Source organism: Rhinopithecus bieti, unplaced genomic scaffold (genome assembly GCF_001698545.2).
Source record: "Rhinopithecus bieti isolate Rb0 unplaced genomic scaffold, ASM169854v2 scaffold_5924, whole genome shotgun sequence".
NCBI lineage: Eukaryota > Metazoa > Chordata > Mammalia > Primates > Cercopithecidae > Rhinopithecus > Rhinopithecus bieti.
The window spans coordinates 2,154,507-2,173,273 of NW_016805189.1; the positions used below are offsets into that span (position 1 = coordinate 2,154,507).

Consider the following 18,767-nt stretch of genomic DNA (forward strand, 5'->3'; position numbering starts at 1 on the left):
TGGAATACTATGCAGTCATAAAAAAGGATGAGTTCATGTCCTTTGTAGAGACATGGATGCAGCTGGAAACCATCATTCTCAGCAAACTATCGCAAGAACAGAAAACCAAACACTGCATGTTCTCACTCATAGGTGGGAACTGAACAATGAGAACACTTGGACACAGAAAGGGGAACATTACACACCGTGGCCTGTCATGAGGTTGGGGGAGTGGGGAGGGATAGCATTAGGAGATACACCTAACGTAAATGACAAGTTAATGGGTGCAGCACACCAACATGGCACATGTATACATATGTAACAAACCTGCATGTTGTGCACATGTACCCTAGAACTTAAAGTATAATAATAAAAAAAAAAGCTAAAAGTCATTATCATTTTAAAGGATTTTACTAGAATATTTTGATACTATAAGCAAATAACTGATAGTTTTACTAAATTTGTACATATTCCTTAGTAAATAAAATATTTTCATAGTGGAACAAGATGTTAAAATCTTAAGCCTGCAAACAAGTAATGTGCTATAGCAAAATTTTCTACATGTTGCAGTTGAATGTAGCTTATTTCTACCCAGGAATGAGCAAGATATGTCAATCATAATGAATAGCCAAATAATCCTTGTTCTGCTGCCCAAAGAAGGTGACCATGATCACCAATTCATTCCAATTTATAAATATCTATCAATATAAGGTAAGTACTTTCACCTCCTGTCAAAACCATAGTAAACTGTATTAATTATGTTAATTTTGATCTATGTTAAAAAATAAAGCCCTAGTCTAAAACAAATTATTATAAATTCTCTAGAACCAGTTACCTCTTCCTCTATCATTGCTTTGCAACAAATCCTTCATGAATATCTTCCTTAGCAGGGAATTTAAAGCTAGGGGAATAAATGCATGTTATTTTAATTAAAATTCTTGCAGTACCTTCAAAATCCATTTCTCAACAGACTACTGAATCTGAGTAACTATTTGGAGGGGGAGAAAATTTCTACAACTACATGTGACTGTGTGAGCAAGAATGTCATGTGGGAATAGGGTGTATGACTAAAAATGCATAAACTGTTGTTTTCATCCCATCAACTCATATTCTAGGTTTTTATACTGCATATTGGTTAAGACTCTGGAATCGGACTACTTAGGATCAAATCCCAGTTCTGTCACTTAGTAGCTATGTGACCTTGGGCAAATATCTAAACTTCCTCTGCTTTGGTCTATTCATTTATAAGAGGGGAATAATAATGCATGGTCTATACAGATTAGATGAGTTGATATTAAACACTTAGTACAGTGTATATTACATATTAGGCAGAAAATCAATTTTGAAATTGTTTTGTTGTCGTTGTCATTGTTATTATTATTAGCCACAGAGTTAAGTACCAATTCTTTTTCTTTCTGAGACAGGGTCTCGCTCTGTCACCTAAGCTGGAGTACAGTGGCGCGATCTTGGCTCACTGCAGCCTCTGCCTCCTGGGTTCAAGCAGTTCTTACACCTCAGCTTCCCAAGTAGTTGGGATTACAGGGGTGCACCACTACACTCGGCTAATTTTTGAATTTTTAGTAGAGATGTGTTTTCACCATGTTGGCCAGGCTGTTTTGATATCCTGAAGCTCAGGTGATCCACCTGCCTTGGCCAAGCCTGTGGTCTCTAATAGACTCCCAACTATATCAGAATCCCCCCAACAAAAATATTCCAGTTCTGGCAAGTTGGATTACTTACTGTTCCTCAAATACATTTAGCAACGATGTCTCTGTGCCTGACCTTAAGGGGCCCTCTATTTAAAATTATCTCCCTCTTTATTTATATCTATCCATATTCTACCCTTGACTATTTCAGTTCTGCCTCCACCATGCAACTGCCCCGATCAATCACCATACTCTAAAGTAATTCATGTCTTCTAAATTATTCTAGGACTCCATTGCTGAGACCATTCAAATTACCCTGAAGCTACAGATATCTTCATGTGTATATATTTCATCTCTTTAATTAGATTATAAGCTCCACAAATGTAGAAACTATCTCATACTCATACGTCCTCCACCATGTCTTAGAGTAAGTGCTCTACATGCACACGCAAATTGACCGACTGATCATGACTGATCACTGAGTCAAAGTAAAAATGCCTACATGCTGGTTCAATATATTAATAATTGTCTTGTGGGTCTGAGAATATTAGAAACCAAGACTGCTCAGTAAACACAACTGCATCAATGGTAGCCAAACTTGGAGCAAAATGTACTTCCCAATTTATACTACTCAGCTATAACTATTGATATATACAAATAACATGAATAAATCTTAAAAACATGATATGGAGCAAAAGCCACCATATGAAAAAGAGTATATACCATATAATTCTATTTTATATGAAATTCAAGAACAGGGAAATCTCATCTGTGGTGACTGAAGTCAGAAGAGTGGTTACCTCTGATGAGTGGGGACTGACGAAAGAAAGATACAAGGGAATATAACAGGTGGAAATGTTCTATATACTGACCTTGTTCTATATGTTAATTTAAGTACACTGACATGGTTTATTAAACCACTGAAATTTTAATATTTATTTCAATAAGGTAGGAAACATTTAAACTGTAAATTGTCAGCTCTACAATTGCTTCCAAGGTCTGCTCTGTGAATTTGGAAACAAGGTCTTAGGCAATGAATTTGCAGTATGTTGTCCAGGTCCAACAGCAAGGCTATCTTTTATATAGATGGATGGGTAGATGGTGGATGGGTAGATGGATGAATGGATGAATGGATGAATGAAGTTGTGGCCAATTAAATTTGTGTCATAAAAGGTCTCACTAGCCAGGACCATCCCTATTTGGAGACAGACAATTGTTAACTTAAACTCATACAACTAAACATTCAATTTGTTTTCTTTGTTCTTAGTCTGTACTCAACAGCAATTCTCCATTTTGATTCAACTTCTCAAAGATATCTAGCTTTAGGCTGATATGTTACAGTAAAGAAATTTCAGTCCCAACATTAATGATTTATGTTGGTAAACTGATCAAGTGAATTTTTATTGTGATTTTGTGTCTCATGTAGCTGGATTACTTACAAAAAAAGAAAACACTGATCATGCAGATGTAAGTATCTTCACTCATGTGAAAATTACATTTTTCATTATAAAGAAATACAGTGGCATTCTGGTTTCATCCGTCAGTCTTCTGGGTTTGTCCATGTGAGTCCACCCCTGAGAGACAGTGAAACATCTAGGTTTCTGAGCCTGAAAGTTAATAGCCAGATACTATATACAAAAGATTCACCAAGGCAATTAATGCTACTTTTTGTGTGTGGCCAGCAACCTTTTTAATGGCCTACTAATGGCCACATTGCAACCATATACAAATCTGTACTACATTTTATATTTTCAAGGTGTTTTATAATCATATCATTATGTGCTTGCATATTTGGGTTTGCCCTCTTATCTTCTACCATCATTGACAAGTGTGGAACAGACCTGAACCCAACCTGCAACTAGCATGTGCCAGCCAATACCCAACCAACCCATAGACATATAAGCATGAATAAATGATGATTGTTTTAAATCACCACTTTCTGAGGTGACCTATTATACTGCATTATTGTGATACTCTCTAGCTGATAGGCTTGGTGACTATACAGAACATAGTATTCTATTTTTGTATAATCCTTGATTTAAAGGATCCTTCAGGTTAGATAGCCACTCATTCAATCATTTATCCAAAAAAATATCTAGGGATATTTGCCACTAGATAATAATTATAAGCAAATAACTTTTTGCCAAGTACTAGTCGAAGCACTGGGCTAGTCAAGGTAAGTAACACTAGCTGCTATAATAAGTGATAGAAAAATCTCAGTGGCTTATCACAAAAATATTATTTCATAATACATGAAGTCCAACGAAGATAATCTAGGATGAATGGCTCTCCTGTGTGGATCTCCTCCAAGTATGATGTATCGATCCAAACTCCTTCCACACTGTGATGGCATCATGTTCAACATGTAACTATGAGTTAACCTCAGAAGAGGAAAAGTGATATAAGGAAAGCATATTGACTACTTAATACCTTTAACCTAAAAATGACATACATACCACTGTAAGAATTAGTTACATGTCTCTACATAGATGCAAAGAGCTTGGAAATTGTCAACTCTGGCCCAGTAGTCACTTCCCAGCAACAACTCAACACTATAAAAGGGGAGAATAAATCTTCCATAGTTAGTTATTTCTATTACTATTAAAGAACAAAAATTTCCAACCTCATGGAACTTTTATTTATTGAGTAATTATCTCATATAAGACATCAAGACTATAGACCGGGCACAGTGGTTTACGCCTGTAATTCCAGCACTTTGGGAGGCCGAGGCAGATGGATCCCTTGAGATACAGAGTTTGAGACCAGCCTGGCCAACATGGTGAAACCCCATTACTACTAAAAACACAAAAATTAGTCAGGCATGTTGCGGAGGGGTGGAGGAGTGGGGCGCCTGTAATCCCAGCTACTGGGGAGGCTGAGGCAGGAGAATCACTTGAGCCCAGGAGGCAGGGAGCCAAGATCGTGCCACTGTACTCCAGCCTGGGCGACAGAGAAAGACTCTGTCTCAAAAAAAAAAAAAATTTTTTTTAAAAGACATCAAGGCTATAAAGGTAAATGAGACATGGCTTTTGCCTTTAAGAAATTCACAGACTTGGAGAGAGAGAAAAGATTCACACGAATAATTACTGCAGATGATAAGTGCTACAAGAGACAGCGTTTGCACAGAGAAACAGATGGCTGACTGCTGGGAAGGTGTCAAGGAAGGCTACATTTAATTGATATAGTAATGTTTGAGGTGAGCATTAAAAGGTAAATAGAACCTTGCCAAACAGATGGAGTAGTCGGGGAAGATCTTAAGTGGAGAAAACAAACATTTGAATCATATAAAGTCTCAGAGCCTCCTTCCTTATAAAGCTATGGGATATGTGGGAGGAGGAGAGCACCGGTATTTACAGATGGTAATTGCAGCAACTTCTTGCTTCACATATGAGTTTGGAATAACATGTTTTTTGTTTGTTTGTTTGTTTTTTTTTTTTTTTTTTGATACTTTAAGTTCTGGGACACATGCAGGTTTGTTACATAGGTATACAAGTGCTGCACCCATCAACCCATCTTCTACATTAGGTATTTCTCCTAATGCTATCCCTCCCCAGACCCCCTATGCCCTGACTGGCCCCGGTGTGTGATGTTCCCCTCCCTGTGTCCATGTGTTCTCATTGTTCAACTCCCACTTATGAGTGAGAACATACAGTGTTGGTTTTCTGTTCCTGTGTTAGTTTAGCAGCCTTCATTTATAGGAGCATTGCTTTGCAGTAATGTTCTCTACAAGGAGACAAGTGTAATATACGCCCCAAGTAAATTGGCTGCCACCAGACTTATGGAGTATGTGGAGCTGACAACACAGGGATGGTGATATCTAAAGAAGCAGAATTCAGGTAAAAAAAAAAAAAAAAATTACAAACTCATTCCTTTCACCGTCCTTGTCAGAAAAAATAAAAACCAAATAAATAATGATACAAAGGATTAATTATCATGAATCAGGTTAATCTAATTAAATGTCCATTGAAGACTTTACATTGCAGAGAATATAGTTTTCCATCAAAAAAGCCACAAAAATTAAATACATGGAAGGCCAAAATTAGAACTTTAATAAGTACTGAATAATAGACTTTTTAAAAAGTAGTAGGGCCAAATTCTTTGACTATCAAACAATAAAACTGAAAAACATTAATAAAAGTAGAAGGTAGAAAATTTGGAAATTAAAAAAAAAAAAACACTTCCCTAAATAACTATCATGTTCAAAAGAAAATCAAAACTGCATTTATTTAAAATATAATATTGGGCTGGGCACAGTGGCTCATGCCTAATCCTAGTGCTCTGGGAGACTGAGGCAGGAGGATTGCTTGAAGCCAGGAGTTTGAGACCAGCCTGGGCAACATGGCAAGATCCAGTCTCTACAAAATTTTTTTAAAATCAGCCCGGTATGGTGGTGTGCACCTGTATTCCCTGCTAGTTGGGAGACTGAGGTAGGAGGTCACTTGAGCCCAGGAGTTCAAGGTTATGGTGAGCTGTGATTGTGCCACAGCACTCCAGCCTGGGCAACAGACAGAGACCCTGCCTCTAAAAAAATAATAAAAATAAGTAAAATATTAAAACTATAGGATTCAGCTAAAGCTCCAATGAAGGAAATTCAGTTTTTAAATGCTCTAGTTCTAAGAAAAAACACAAAATGTAAGTATGTGACATAATGGTACATATGAAATCTGAGAAAATCAATAGGAAATTATTAAAAAGAGAGACTTACATCTATCTGACCCAAACCTCAGCACTTAGCCACTATGCCTCGCTGCTTCCTGGTCAAGTTAGTCTATAAAAGGGGACGAAGAGCCATGTCCCCTCTACTTGCTTCTGTTCAATCAAGAAAGATTGCCATAGGCCGGGCGCAGTGGTTCATGCCTGTAATCCCAGCACTTTGGGAGGCCGAAGCAGGCAAATCACGAGGTCAGAAGATCAAGACCATCCTGGCTAACACGGTGAAATCCCACCTCTACTAAAAATACAAAAAAAATATTAGCCGGGTGTGGTGGCGGGCGCCTGTAGTCCCAGCTACTCGAGAAGCTGAGGCAGGAGAATGGCATGAACCTGGAAGGCGGAGCTTGCATTGAGCTGAGATCATGCCACTGCACTCCAGCCTGGGCAACAGAACAAGACTCTGTCTCAAAAAAAAAAAAAAAAAAAAAAAAAAAAAAAAAAAAAAAAAAAAAAAAGATTGCTATGGAGAAGGTTGCCTGATTTTCAGGCTAACCTTGAACAGGATCCTGTAAAAGAAATAAACAAAACAAAGAATAGAACCATATTCACAAATATTTGTTAGTGTGTTCTCTTCTAAGTTGATTTTTTTTTTAAAATGATAATCAAATGGAAAATGTCGCTCCTTATTTAAAACTCTAGAAAAATTACACCCTAACCATTAGCATTATTACGCTGTTCTCTTAAAAGTCTGTAGAAAACAGAATGATATCGCTTGAATAAAGTAAAGAAAGGTGAATTTGTCTAAATCTAAAATAAATTGGCGTATGTTTAAATATCAAGAGGTCTCTGACTCACCATTTAGATTTAAGTTTTAGTCTTGTTAGGCCTCCTCAGTTAAGTATGCAGGTAAGTTCATGTGAATTTGTATAATGGACCACGGACCAACCAACCAGTGTAAGATTCCATGACAGAAGGACTTGTATCCACCCTGTTCACAGCTATAACCTCAACATCTGGCATATGGTATGCCCAATAAATATATGTTGAATGAATGAATAGATGAATAGTCGATATTTTTCTTATTTCTGCTGATAAATGATGCCTAAATGCAGATTTCAATATTCTTATATGAATATTTATATTTTATTTCCTTGTTCATCAATGTTATGAGTTTAAAATAAGAAATTTAAAATGAAGAAATTGAACTGTACAGCTAAAAAGTATTGTCAACATATTCTCATGTTTACAAGAACTGAAAATATCTTCCTTATTAATAGCTCTTGAGGAAGGTTTACTATGTTAGGCAAATTCTCTCATTTGTTAATAAGCTTTCAAAACTCTATTTCCACTACTTTCAAATTCCTAATTTCCCTTCAACTTAGTGACTACCTTAACAGCCCCACTCTATTTTTCCCTGCACTTATGTTTTTGCCTCAAGTTTTAACTGATTATGTTCTTTGATTTCCTTACCCTGGTGTAGATTCCTTTTTAACTACAGATCCTAAAAGCGACACTAGCTGCTTTTTGTTCCTTGGATTCCGCCCCCCCGGCCCCTTCAGCATAATTATATTCTGTTGTGCCTTTTATAATCATGTCTTTTAGGATCTCCTAACCTTCTACACTCTCGGCTTTATTTAATAGTGAGCTCCCTCCTCAACTCTGCACACTAAACCATGCTCATTAGGTTTCTTAATCCTCCATAATTTGCTTTCATGAAATCTTATGCCTTTGAGTTGCTGTGTTCTATGAGCCCATTTCCTTCACATAGCTATTCCAAGCAGCCCAGAATCAACAAGCACTAAACATAAGCTTATTCACTTTCTCAGCCAACATGACTCCATAGAAAAAAAAAAAATCTTTGTTTTGAATGTTTATGGACCATGAATCTATACCATTTAACTTTCTTACTTCATTTTCTCACCCAAACATTGCCTGATAAGGTTGGGACCACAGAATTATAGTACAAGCTGTCCTTAACATCCAGTTATTAACTTATAAATAAGTTAATAAGATAAGGTTAACTTATAATAAGTTAGATTCTTCTTGGTCAGAAAGCTATTCTACTTTATTGGAACAGAAATAACAATATCCTGATGTTATATTAGTGACTAGTAAATTCCCCCTATATCCTTATACCCAGAACTCAGAAGAGAAAAACATCTTTTTTCAGTTATTTTGCAAGAGCTCTGCTTTTCCAAATGGGTTGTTTTTGAAAGACAAGTACATTCTTGAAATTTGGCGACAGAGCCAACTCTTGGTCTTTTCACCCTCATCCTTCACTTTTTCTTCTATCCTATTCATTACTAGTTCATTACCCTTTGCCAATGGGTATGTACAGAGGGCCAAGAGAACATATATTCTGGATTTTTTAAAAACTTCCCAGAGACTTTGGTTTTTGAAAGTACACGTTAGTAGTGGATTGAAAGAGTTAATGAAATTTCCAAAGATGCCTAGCTTATTTAAACAAAGTTTACACTTCAATCCTGTGCATGTTAACTTGTGATCCTCCCTATCCAGATGACAGAAAGCAAAGCCAGTAAGTTCTTTTATTTAATTGGTTTGCATCCACACAGTGACCTCCAGGGCTCTGTTTATATAGCCTATCATGCAATATGCTCCACAGTTCTCTGCCTCTTTCAAAAGCATGTTTCTCCTGAGATTTGATATATGGCTTTCATGTTTAATCACTACATTAAACTCAATGCTCTGCTTCCTCCAGCATCAACTAACTTCCCTTCTTGGGAGGTGGGGAGAAGAGTATAGCTTCTTGCTACTTCTGAACATAAAAGGAAGTCTGTTTTACTCTATTAGTAAAATCACCAACTCCACACAATCCTAGGCAAGCCAACATTAGTACATCAGCTAGGAAAAGGTATAAAATGGAAACCTTAAAACTCCTTTTAAAAAGAAGGTAAGCTGACTGTTCTCAATTGGCAAAGCCAAAACTTTAGGTGATTGAGTTATAAATCAACAGAAAAGGTTTCTAATCAGTATATTACTCAGTACATAGAGACCACAGCTAAATGGCAGCTGACATTTTAACTAAATTAATTTTGAGAACAGAAAATTTCTGGAGTTCTCACGTCAGAATTAATTCAGGGCCTCTGCCTTCTGGTTGAAGATTTTCTTAACTATACAATTCACCATAAATAGGACTTTCAAAGAGTCTTCAACTGGATGTGGACATGAAAATGCCACAATCCTTTACACAATCATGTGTATGTGACTCAAATTTCTAAAATAGATGAAAACCTCAAAACTTTGACTCCTTTTAATAAGTCAAGACCATCTATAATTTCCAGATTGTAAAAATCACATGAAATGCATGTATTTTGCTTTAAAATATTTCAAGCAAAAAAAAAAGTTATAAAAAATTCAGCAAAGAATTAACAAACGTAACATTTAGATGATGACTATATAGGTGCTAATCACACTATACTTTCTACTTTTATACATGGCTGAGATTTTTTCATTATAAAAAATTGTGAACTTAAAAAGCACAGGAGGTTGTTTGAGGATATGCGTTTGTAAAAAAAAAAAAAAAAAAAGATGTGATTCTGATCAGAAAAAATTTAAATCAATTTCTAGGAAAATAATCATTTGGTATACAATCAACAAATGAAACTTTTTACCATGTGCTGACAATGAAAACTTTCCTTCCTTTCTCCTGAATCTCACTCCACAGCATAAAACTTATTTACATAAACTAAAAATGTTGTGCAGTAAGCTCTGCATAAGTTGGGTACTCTCCTTGATATACTTTGTGTGTGGAGGGGGGGAGGTATGTGGGTGTGTGTGTATACACACACACACATATAATTTAACTTTGAAATCCTTTCCATTATGGCTAGTCACTGACCATGGTATTTATTTTTTACTTAGTTTTTTTTTTCTTAGTAAGATTGGCATATTCCTTCATTTAAAAATCTTACTTTGTCACAGCTGTATACAACATTAGACAGACATAGTTTACTTTCTGTATTTGATGAACAATAGAGAATCTGAACCCATTAAAGTCATACATTTAATTGTTCCAATATGCTACCTTATTTCCTTTTTTTTTTTTTAAGATGGAGTCTCGCTCTTGTTGCCCAGGCTGGAGTGCAGTGGCAAGATCTCGGCTCACTGCAAGCTCCGCCTCCTGGATTCAAGTGATTCTCCTGCCTCAGCCTCCTGAGTAGTTGGGACTACTGGCACGTGCCACCACGTCCAGCTAATTATTTTTGTATTTTTAGTAGAGACGGGGTTTCACTGTGTTAGCTAGGATGGTCTCAATCTCCTGACCTTGCGATCCACCTGCCTCTGCCTCCCAAAGTGCTGGGGATTACAGGCGTGAGCCACTGTGCCCGGCCCTGTGCTACCTTATTTCTAACCAAAATTTTAGAATTTATGTTATAGGATGCCAAAGAATACATTTCTAACTTCCTTTGTCATGATTCCTTCAGTCATAAGCTAAAAGGAGCTTATAAAAAAAAATTCCATTTCTTAATTTGAAAACATCTGAATTCTTTCCACAACATATTTAAGTTTAAAATTAAAAGAATAAATAAACTTTTAATCAGTATTCCCCTATAAGAGTTTTCAGAGTACAGAACTTTGTAGTTTTCAAAGACATGCAGATGTTGTCCATGATAGATTTTTTTTTTTAATAAGAACTTGGAAAAAAAATAAGTCATGCACAAAATCTTTGGTCACCAGAGTGAAAGATGTGTGCCTGTACAGATGTTATAACTATTTTCATGATAAATACTTACTTTCACTACAGGAATTTAGCAGCACACTTTAATTTGGATTTGAAAACTTAACATAAATTGTCTGACTTTGACAATAGCTGCCTAATATTTCAGTTTTGTACACTACTTCCAGGCTCTAACTTCAAAATGAACCTAGTGGACTTATCCATTTTTAAAAGCTATATTCCAGACCCTGTACCCTAAAACCAGTTTCTGACTTGATATTCAGGGAATTACATCAGATCATAATCAAGTGAGTTCTTAATAAATATTTGGTGACTGGCAGGGAAAAAAAGACATGTAATTTTATGTAAAATGCACTCTCTATCAACTTTATTCATTTATTTTAATTATACTTAAAGATTTTAACTGTTAAAAAATGAGAAAGATTTTTTGTCTCATTTTGAGCCATTTGTGAATCAAGGAGTCAAACAGTTGATACAACGCCATCCCACCTTTAGTCTCTATATAGTCAATGTTTTCAGCCAAAAATGTTTATCTTATACTATCATTCATACATCTGATTCAGAGGCTGCAGAAGACACAGGATACAAAGATTTCTGGAGTTCTCAAACTGGGTAAATTTGTTAACTCAAACGTACAGACTTCGTAGTTAATGAGTCTCACCAAATTCACAAAACTGTACAATAAAAGACAGACAAAGCTTACAAAGAAGAAAAAGTGTGTTATCCCCTTAACACTACTATCAAAAAGAATATATAGCACTTGTTCCTTTGTGAACATAATAAGTAAAAACATTTTCAGGTTACAATATAGTGAAACTCGAACCAGAGTAAAACTGTTACTTTTAAATTCAACAAGTTATATATTTTTCTGTAAATTATTTTCTCCTGGAATTCAAAAATTAATGTTTATTTTTCTGTTAGTCTACCAAAGGGCATACATAATTTCTTTGTATGAGACATGAGACAATTTTTGTGCTTTAATTGTAAATGCCATCAGAAACTGAAGCACATAAATCTCAGCAAGTGACATAATGACATAGTCAAACCTGAGAATTATATAGCTACATTCATGCTTAATGAAAAGAAAATGTCTAAGGAGGCTGATATGCCACTGATTGTGAGAATGTAAATTTTATCTTAATAGATTCAAAATAATGGCTTAAGGTGACCTTCATTTTCTATCACCCATCTAGCAATAAAATTTTTTTTAGAGAAAACAAGCTAGTAAGCCACAGACAAACTTGTATTTCTATTAGCTTGAACTCTCTATAGTTTGCTGAATTAAATGCATCCATCTCCCACATTTGGTGACAACCTAAAGAGAATTTTCAAATTACTCAGGATGCTTTGTCCACCGAGAAAATAATAATCTACTTTGAGCAATCAGTATGTGTAACCCCCACCTCTGCTTTTAAAATGAAACTCTGCAGATACAGGGCATGTAATGCTTATTGCAGAGCTATGAAGACTCCAAAGTGAACATCTCAAATTATGATTTGAAGCAGTCAATAGCCCTGCTTTGAGGTGGGACTCACATTTTGAAGAAAAACTGCCCAGTCTGTTTAAAATCAAAATGTTTCTTGATCTGATGAATTACTCCTCAGAGAATAATGTAAATAAAATATATTCAGAATAGCATTATTAATGTAAACATACCTGAACCAGAGTCAAATTTGGTTTCTGACCTGCAAAGAGAAAGAAAGTTTTTACAATATAAAACCTGTTGTAAAAGAACAGTTATTTCATGGGGAAGGGAGCTGTGGTTGGGAGGGGAGGTCACAGTTACATTTTTCAGTGTATATTTCTAAAATATAAATATATATATATGTATTGTAACCATTTTAAATACATGCATTACCCTGGGCCCTCTAAATATGCAAATATCAATACAGATAGCACAATATGGAAAAGATACTAATGTTTTAAATTTGTTTTTGGGTGAAACAGGATAAAATATGTTTTTTTTAAAGGCACCTGATCTTTACAGATTAACTTGTTTCAGTAAGTTAATAAAGCAATACAAAACCAAATTCATAATTATTCTCTTTATTATTCAAGGTTTGAGAAATTATTCAACACCAAGTAACTTTTCACTAAGTTCTTTGGACACAGCAAATGAACCTAGTAACCCCATACATTTAATAATAAGAAGAAAAAATTCTGAGCTCTTATGGGAACATTATGTTTCAGATATTGGTTAATACTGGTTATAAATTCAGAAGCCTTTGAAGCTCTCAGTTTGGCTGTGGGAAAACTTCTGTTAGGTAATTACTCTCAAGATGCTGCTGATGTGCTGTCAAGCAGAATTAACCCTATGACTAGGCCTATCTACACAAGCTACTATAAAACAGCATTGTCTATATCTAGCTCTCAAACCAATTAGTGGGCATGCTGCCGTCGGATTTATATCACACATCAACAATCAATAGTATATATGTTCGCAGCTGCCACAGCAAGATATAAGAACCGACCAGCAGGAGTCCTGTTAAAGGATGTTACATTGACAGAGAAGATTTTTTTTTTTTCCTGGAGAAATGTAGTTAACTAAGTGGGAAAGGAGATTTCTTTGAAATTATGCCAGGGTACCAAGCATTTTTGGAAGCGGTGGCTTTCTGTACCTAAATTAGCCTCAAGAGAAGTTATCAAAGGGGAAAAGGGAAGGATAAGCAAGAAGTTTCCTTGGTCACAAACAATGATTTTCTGAAGTCCTCCCAAACAAAGTTTCAGCTGACACTTGTAATTGTATGATTGTGTGTGTGTATATATATAAAAAATATATACACATATATGTGTAATATGTAATACACACATATACATGTATATGTAAAATTGCATCCATGGTTATCAATCAGCACCGCCGTAATCCTGATGCACATTTTCCCTAAGTCCTGGCCCTACCATAGTCCTCATCTCAACCCTTCTCTTCCATGTCCCTGCCTTCTATTTCAGGTACAAACCCATTTTCATATTTTGCCCTCTCTCCAATTCTGCAAAGCCTTGTCTCATGCCTCCTCTGTGTTTCCACCATCTCTTAGCACAACTCTAACAACACTTGCCACATGCTATCTTGCTGGTTTCCTTGTCTATCTCCCCCACTCAACTACAGCCATGCCCTATATAACCTCTGTAGCCACAACACCTAAATTGGGACTAGAGTTTGTGTTCAAATGTCTGTTAAGATAATTTTTTGCATCTATGCATGCACTTTCTCCTTCTTAACTGTATAGAAGCCAGAGGTGTTCTTCCTTCTGCTTAAGCTTCCCTCCTTCTGGGTCCTAAAATGCATCTCTCATGTCCCTTGAAACCATGCTGTATCAATTACTCCTTTTCTCTGCCTTATCTTCAATATCTGGTTCTCCACAGGTTCCTCTTCCCTTCATCATGTAAGTGCTCCAGAATTGTTTTTAAAGGACCCCTTCAAATCTGTGCTTTGCTTTGTTATCCCTCTTTCATCTGGCTTTACAATCAAATTGTAATGTAAAAAAGATGTATAGACTATATCCTATATGATCTATCTCCCTTTCCTAATCTCCCAACATATTCAATCCTTGAACCAGTGTGATCTGCCTTTGCTAAGGTTTATCAGAAGCTTCCCAATGTTAAATGCACAAGCCGTGTCACCGCCCTTACTTTACTAAACCTCTCTCTTTCATCGGACATACTGCCCACTTCTTTCCAGTGTGTCTGTCACTTCCCTTCCTCCTCCTGTCCCTTAAGTATTAGTGAGCACCAGAGTTCAGCCCTCAGGCCACCTGAAACACTGTTCCCACTCTCTAGGGTACAGATGTGTCTCAAAATCACCACAGGAGTTTGCTCACCTGCAGGCTCCCAGGACTTCTCCTGGTGATTCTGATTTAGTAGGTGATTTAGAAGAAATTCCCATCTTAACAAACTGTCCAAATGAAAACATTTACTTGACCATATCTTGACCCATATATCCAAATAATAAACAAAATACTACCTGAATGTCACACTGTGGCCTTAAATGGCACACATCAGAAATGATGGCATTATTCTAGATTTCTTCTGCACCCCCAATATCTAATTAGCCATCAAGACCTGTGGATTCTACATCCTTCCCCTCCTCTCTATCTTCACTTTCACTATCTTTAGGCCTTTCCTTGGCTGAATAACCTCATAACCAGTGTTCTCCTTCCCTTCAGATCCACCAACAGTGAGCAAGAAGCTTTTGCTCTGGCCTTCCTCTGCCTGTGCTCTTTTCCATCAGCCAAGGAGTTCTCTTTTCCACCTGAAGTTCTGACTACCAGGGTCACCATCATTCTCTACCCACATGGCTGTAAGCTGCTTCTCTGACCTACATGGGCCCCTTCTTCAGGTTAGGTAGTACTACTAGCATGTGTGTACCTCCAGTCCAAGAAGTGGCCAAAAGTTGTCAGCTGAATGAAAGAGCTTGCACCTGAGGGCTGGAGGGAACCCTTGGCCCTAAAAGAATGGAAAAAAGGTGTGCCATAGAAAGCAGGTGCTAGCTGTCTCACTACCCCTTCACATTCCTGCTCAGAGAACTCTTAATGCAAACCCTCCTGTGAGGGTGAGTGGCTGAGAGCACCTGGGGGCCAGAGGTTGCCCTTGGACTGGATTGGCATGAACTAGATCACTTTGGAACTCAATGCCTGGCTGTTGGATATAGAAGGAGCAACAGGTGGGGGCCCAGAGCCTCTGGCAGAAATGAAAAGCCCCTCCCCACAAAAGAGCAAGAGAAAGGAGGTATTTATCTGCAGATTCCATGGCCACTGGAAGAGAAAGCTGAGTGAGCCTTTCCCTCCTCTCCTCCAGCTTGGCCCAGTTACCACTGCCCTGGCATTTCCAAGGGTAAATTCATAGTCTTTTGGTGAAAGACAAAATTAATTTTAAATTTGCACTACTCTCAGTTATTTGGTATCATTTTTCATTATAAGATATATGTGTCAAGGTAGGTTGGTGTATCCTTTTCTAACAGTTTTTTGCCTTGAGTTTTAAATATTTAGCTATACTGTATGTATCTATGCTACCATTTGTCCTCTTGCCCAGGCCCTGCAAATGTTAGGTCTGGGCCTAGTAATAAGTCATCGTGTAAAAACATAGGCATTACTATGGGTTGTGGACAAAAAGGTTTGAAAGCCACTGACCTGGGGACATTAAGTCCCCACTCCTCTGCATGGCATATAAAGAGTCCTCCATGATCCAGCTCTCCGTTCCATCTCTAACTCACACTTTGTATCCATCACTCCCATCAGATGAAACTATTGCCATATTATTTCTTAATAGTCAAGGCTCACGTGATCATGTTGGCATCCCGCCTGCCCCCATCACCTCACAGGCTCCTTGCTTCCCCCTCAGTTACCCCACAGTGGGGGCCTGGCACAGCACTCCCCACATGGTGTGGCACTGACACTAAGCTGAGTGAGGCGCACACTGGGCTTCATGCATCTTCATGCTCCCAACACTGAATGCGGCACCTGACACTTAAGAGTTATTAAAAATGTGTAGTATAAATTAACACAAGAACAAATGAATCTGTATATTAATAGAAGGCCAAAAACAAGATAAATGATTAAAATGTCTATAAAATACCTAATTCTGAGATACAAAAAAAAATCATGTCAGAACACTTTTATTCCTCTGATTGTCTTATCTTCTCTAGGGATAGCTGGTCAATACATAAAATATACATGTAAAGTGCAGAGAAAACATCTTCACAAACCAATTAGTGGCCTTGGGTATCAATTAAAAAAAATCTTCAGAATTCTCAGACACAATACTGAACATTCAAAAGAATACAGCTACTCTTTTTTATAATTAAAACATGATAATAGAAGTTAAAACTGTCAGTATGGGGATAGGGAAAATTGGTCCTTTGTTGTTCTAAGTTAATTTAGATTCCTATTAGATTTTACATACAGACTTAAACACAGAGAGATACAAAGTACTCCTCTATCATCCTATGAACTATGATCATCTCGACTTTTAAATTCCCTTTGAGAAAGGAAGTGAAATATGGATAAGGACGAATATATGGCAAGTGTAAAAAAAGAATACATATCTAATACAGACTGTACAAGAAAAGAAAAAAAGGATGGTCATTCATTCCAAACATATTTTACGTATTTATTTTAGTAGTATACAATGCTAGATGGTAGGGATACAAAATTGCATAAAATAGGGTATAATATGCATAAATATAATTGTGTCTCCACAGACACCCATTTTACCCCGAATTATATACTCACTTCTAAGTTAAAACTATTCAACCACTTCTTTTGGCAACTGCCAAAAGATGGTGATTATAGCACAGAATGTTACTGCCTTCCAATATTCATCCTCCCCTTTTTAATTTTAGAAAATCTCTTGAGTTTTAAGTGGGCACACAGACAATATTTCCACATTATTTCCCAACTACTGTCTTGTTGCTAGTTGTACCCATATGACTAAGTCCTTGCCAAGAGGATGCAAGCAAAAGTGAGGTGATAACATCTGAGTTATTCCCTTATAGAGAAGGAATGTACCCTTCCTGTCTTTCTGTTCCTTGCCACTGGCTGGAATGTTAATGTAATTCTAGGAGCTGAAGTAGCCATTCTTAGATCATGAGGGGAAAACTGATATTAGAATAGTAAAGCAATAAGATAGAAGACACCTATAGAACTGCCATATGAATCTCTAACTGTTATTTTGTTGTGTGTGTGTGTGTGTTTGTTTTTTGTTTGTTTTTAAGACAGAATCTCAATCTGTTGCCCAGGAGCATGCTATCAGCTCAATGTAACCTCTGCCTCCCGGGTTCAAGCAATTGTCCCGCCTCAGCCTCCCAAGTAGCTGGGATTACAGACATGTGCCACCACACCCAGCTAATTTTTCTGTTTTTAGTAGAGATGGGGTTTCACCATGTTGGCCAGGCTGGTCTTGAACTCCTGACCTCAAGTGATCTGCCTGCCTCAGCCTCCCAAAGTGCTGGGATTACAGGTGTGAGCCACCACACCTGGCCCCAAGCTGTTTTTTTTTTTTTTAAGCCACTATTATTTTAGAGTCTTGTCAGAACAGTTGAGCCTGTATCCTATCTACCATAGCAATATTGCCACATTTTACAAGATTTAAATAAAAACTTCCAAATTTTTAAACCTGAAAATGAACTTTTCATGAATTGTAAGCCAGAAAGGGTAGACACTAGGAGAATTCAAGTATCATGTATACTACTTAAATAATTAAATTATGTAATACATGCACTCTTTTGATAATAGGGTCGCAAATTTTCAAAAGAGGTCACTTTTAGTCATTGGTTAGAGCTGTATACTTCTGGACAAATTTATAAAACTACAATTTTATCCTTACAGAGAATAGCCCAGTGTCCACAAAAGTTCTATATGTATTGAAGCCAAAAGATATTTTATTATATTTTATTTTATTGTCTCTCTTGGGAAATCCACAAAATCTCAGAGAACATTGCTTTTCATTTAATGTTCAACTATATCAAAAATTTTTAAATGGGAATCACATAAGTATCAAGTACAGAAATTAGCATCACAGAAGGTGTCAGAGAAGTGAGGGTGTTGTTCTTAATATTTTTAACTGATATCAACTAAAGATTCTAGCTGCAGGCAACCGTTAGCGGGAAGGAGCATGGGTGACAGCCTGATTTTTGCCTATAAGCGCATTATATATGGCAACTTCACAGCAAGGATTTTGTAAAACGATCCAAGTCAAATAATCTATCCTGTTGTCCCCTCAACACAAGAAAATTTTTCAAAAATTCCAGTATTTCAGCGTCCTACTTGTAGACCTACAAGGTCTACCAATGTCTT

The 18,767-nt window shown here is 36.8% G+C and overlaps 1 protein-coding gene across 4 annotated transcripts in view; it reads right to left on the minus strand.

The window, feature by feature from the left end:
- Positions 1 to 18,767, minus strand: part of MSRB3 (methionine sulfoxide reductase B3) — a 190,105-nt gene that overhangs the window by 92,859 nt on the left and 78,479 nt on the right. For all 4 annotated transcript variants that reach the window (XM_017871586.1, XM_017871587.1, XM_017871588.1 and 1 more), the window contains one exon: positions 12,634 to 12,662. In XM_017871586.1, the coding sequence (XP_017727075.1) occupies positions 12,634 to 12,662 (29 nt within the window). The remainder of the gene's footprint in view (positions 1 to 12,633; positions 12,663 to 18,767) is intronic.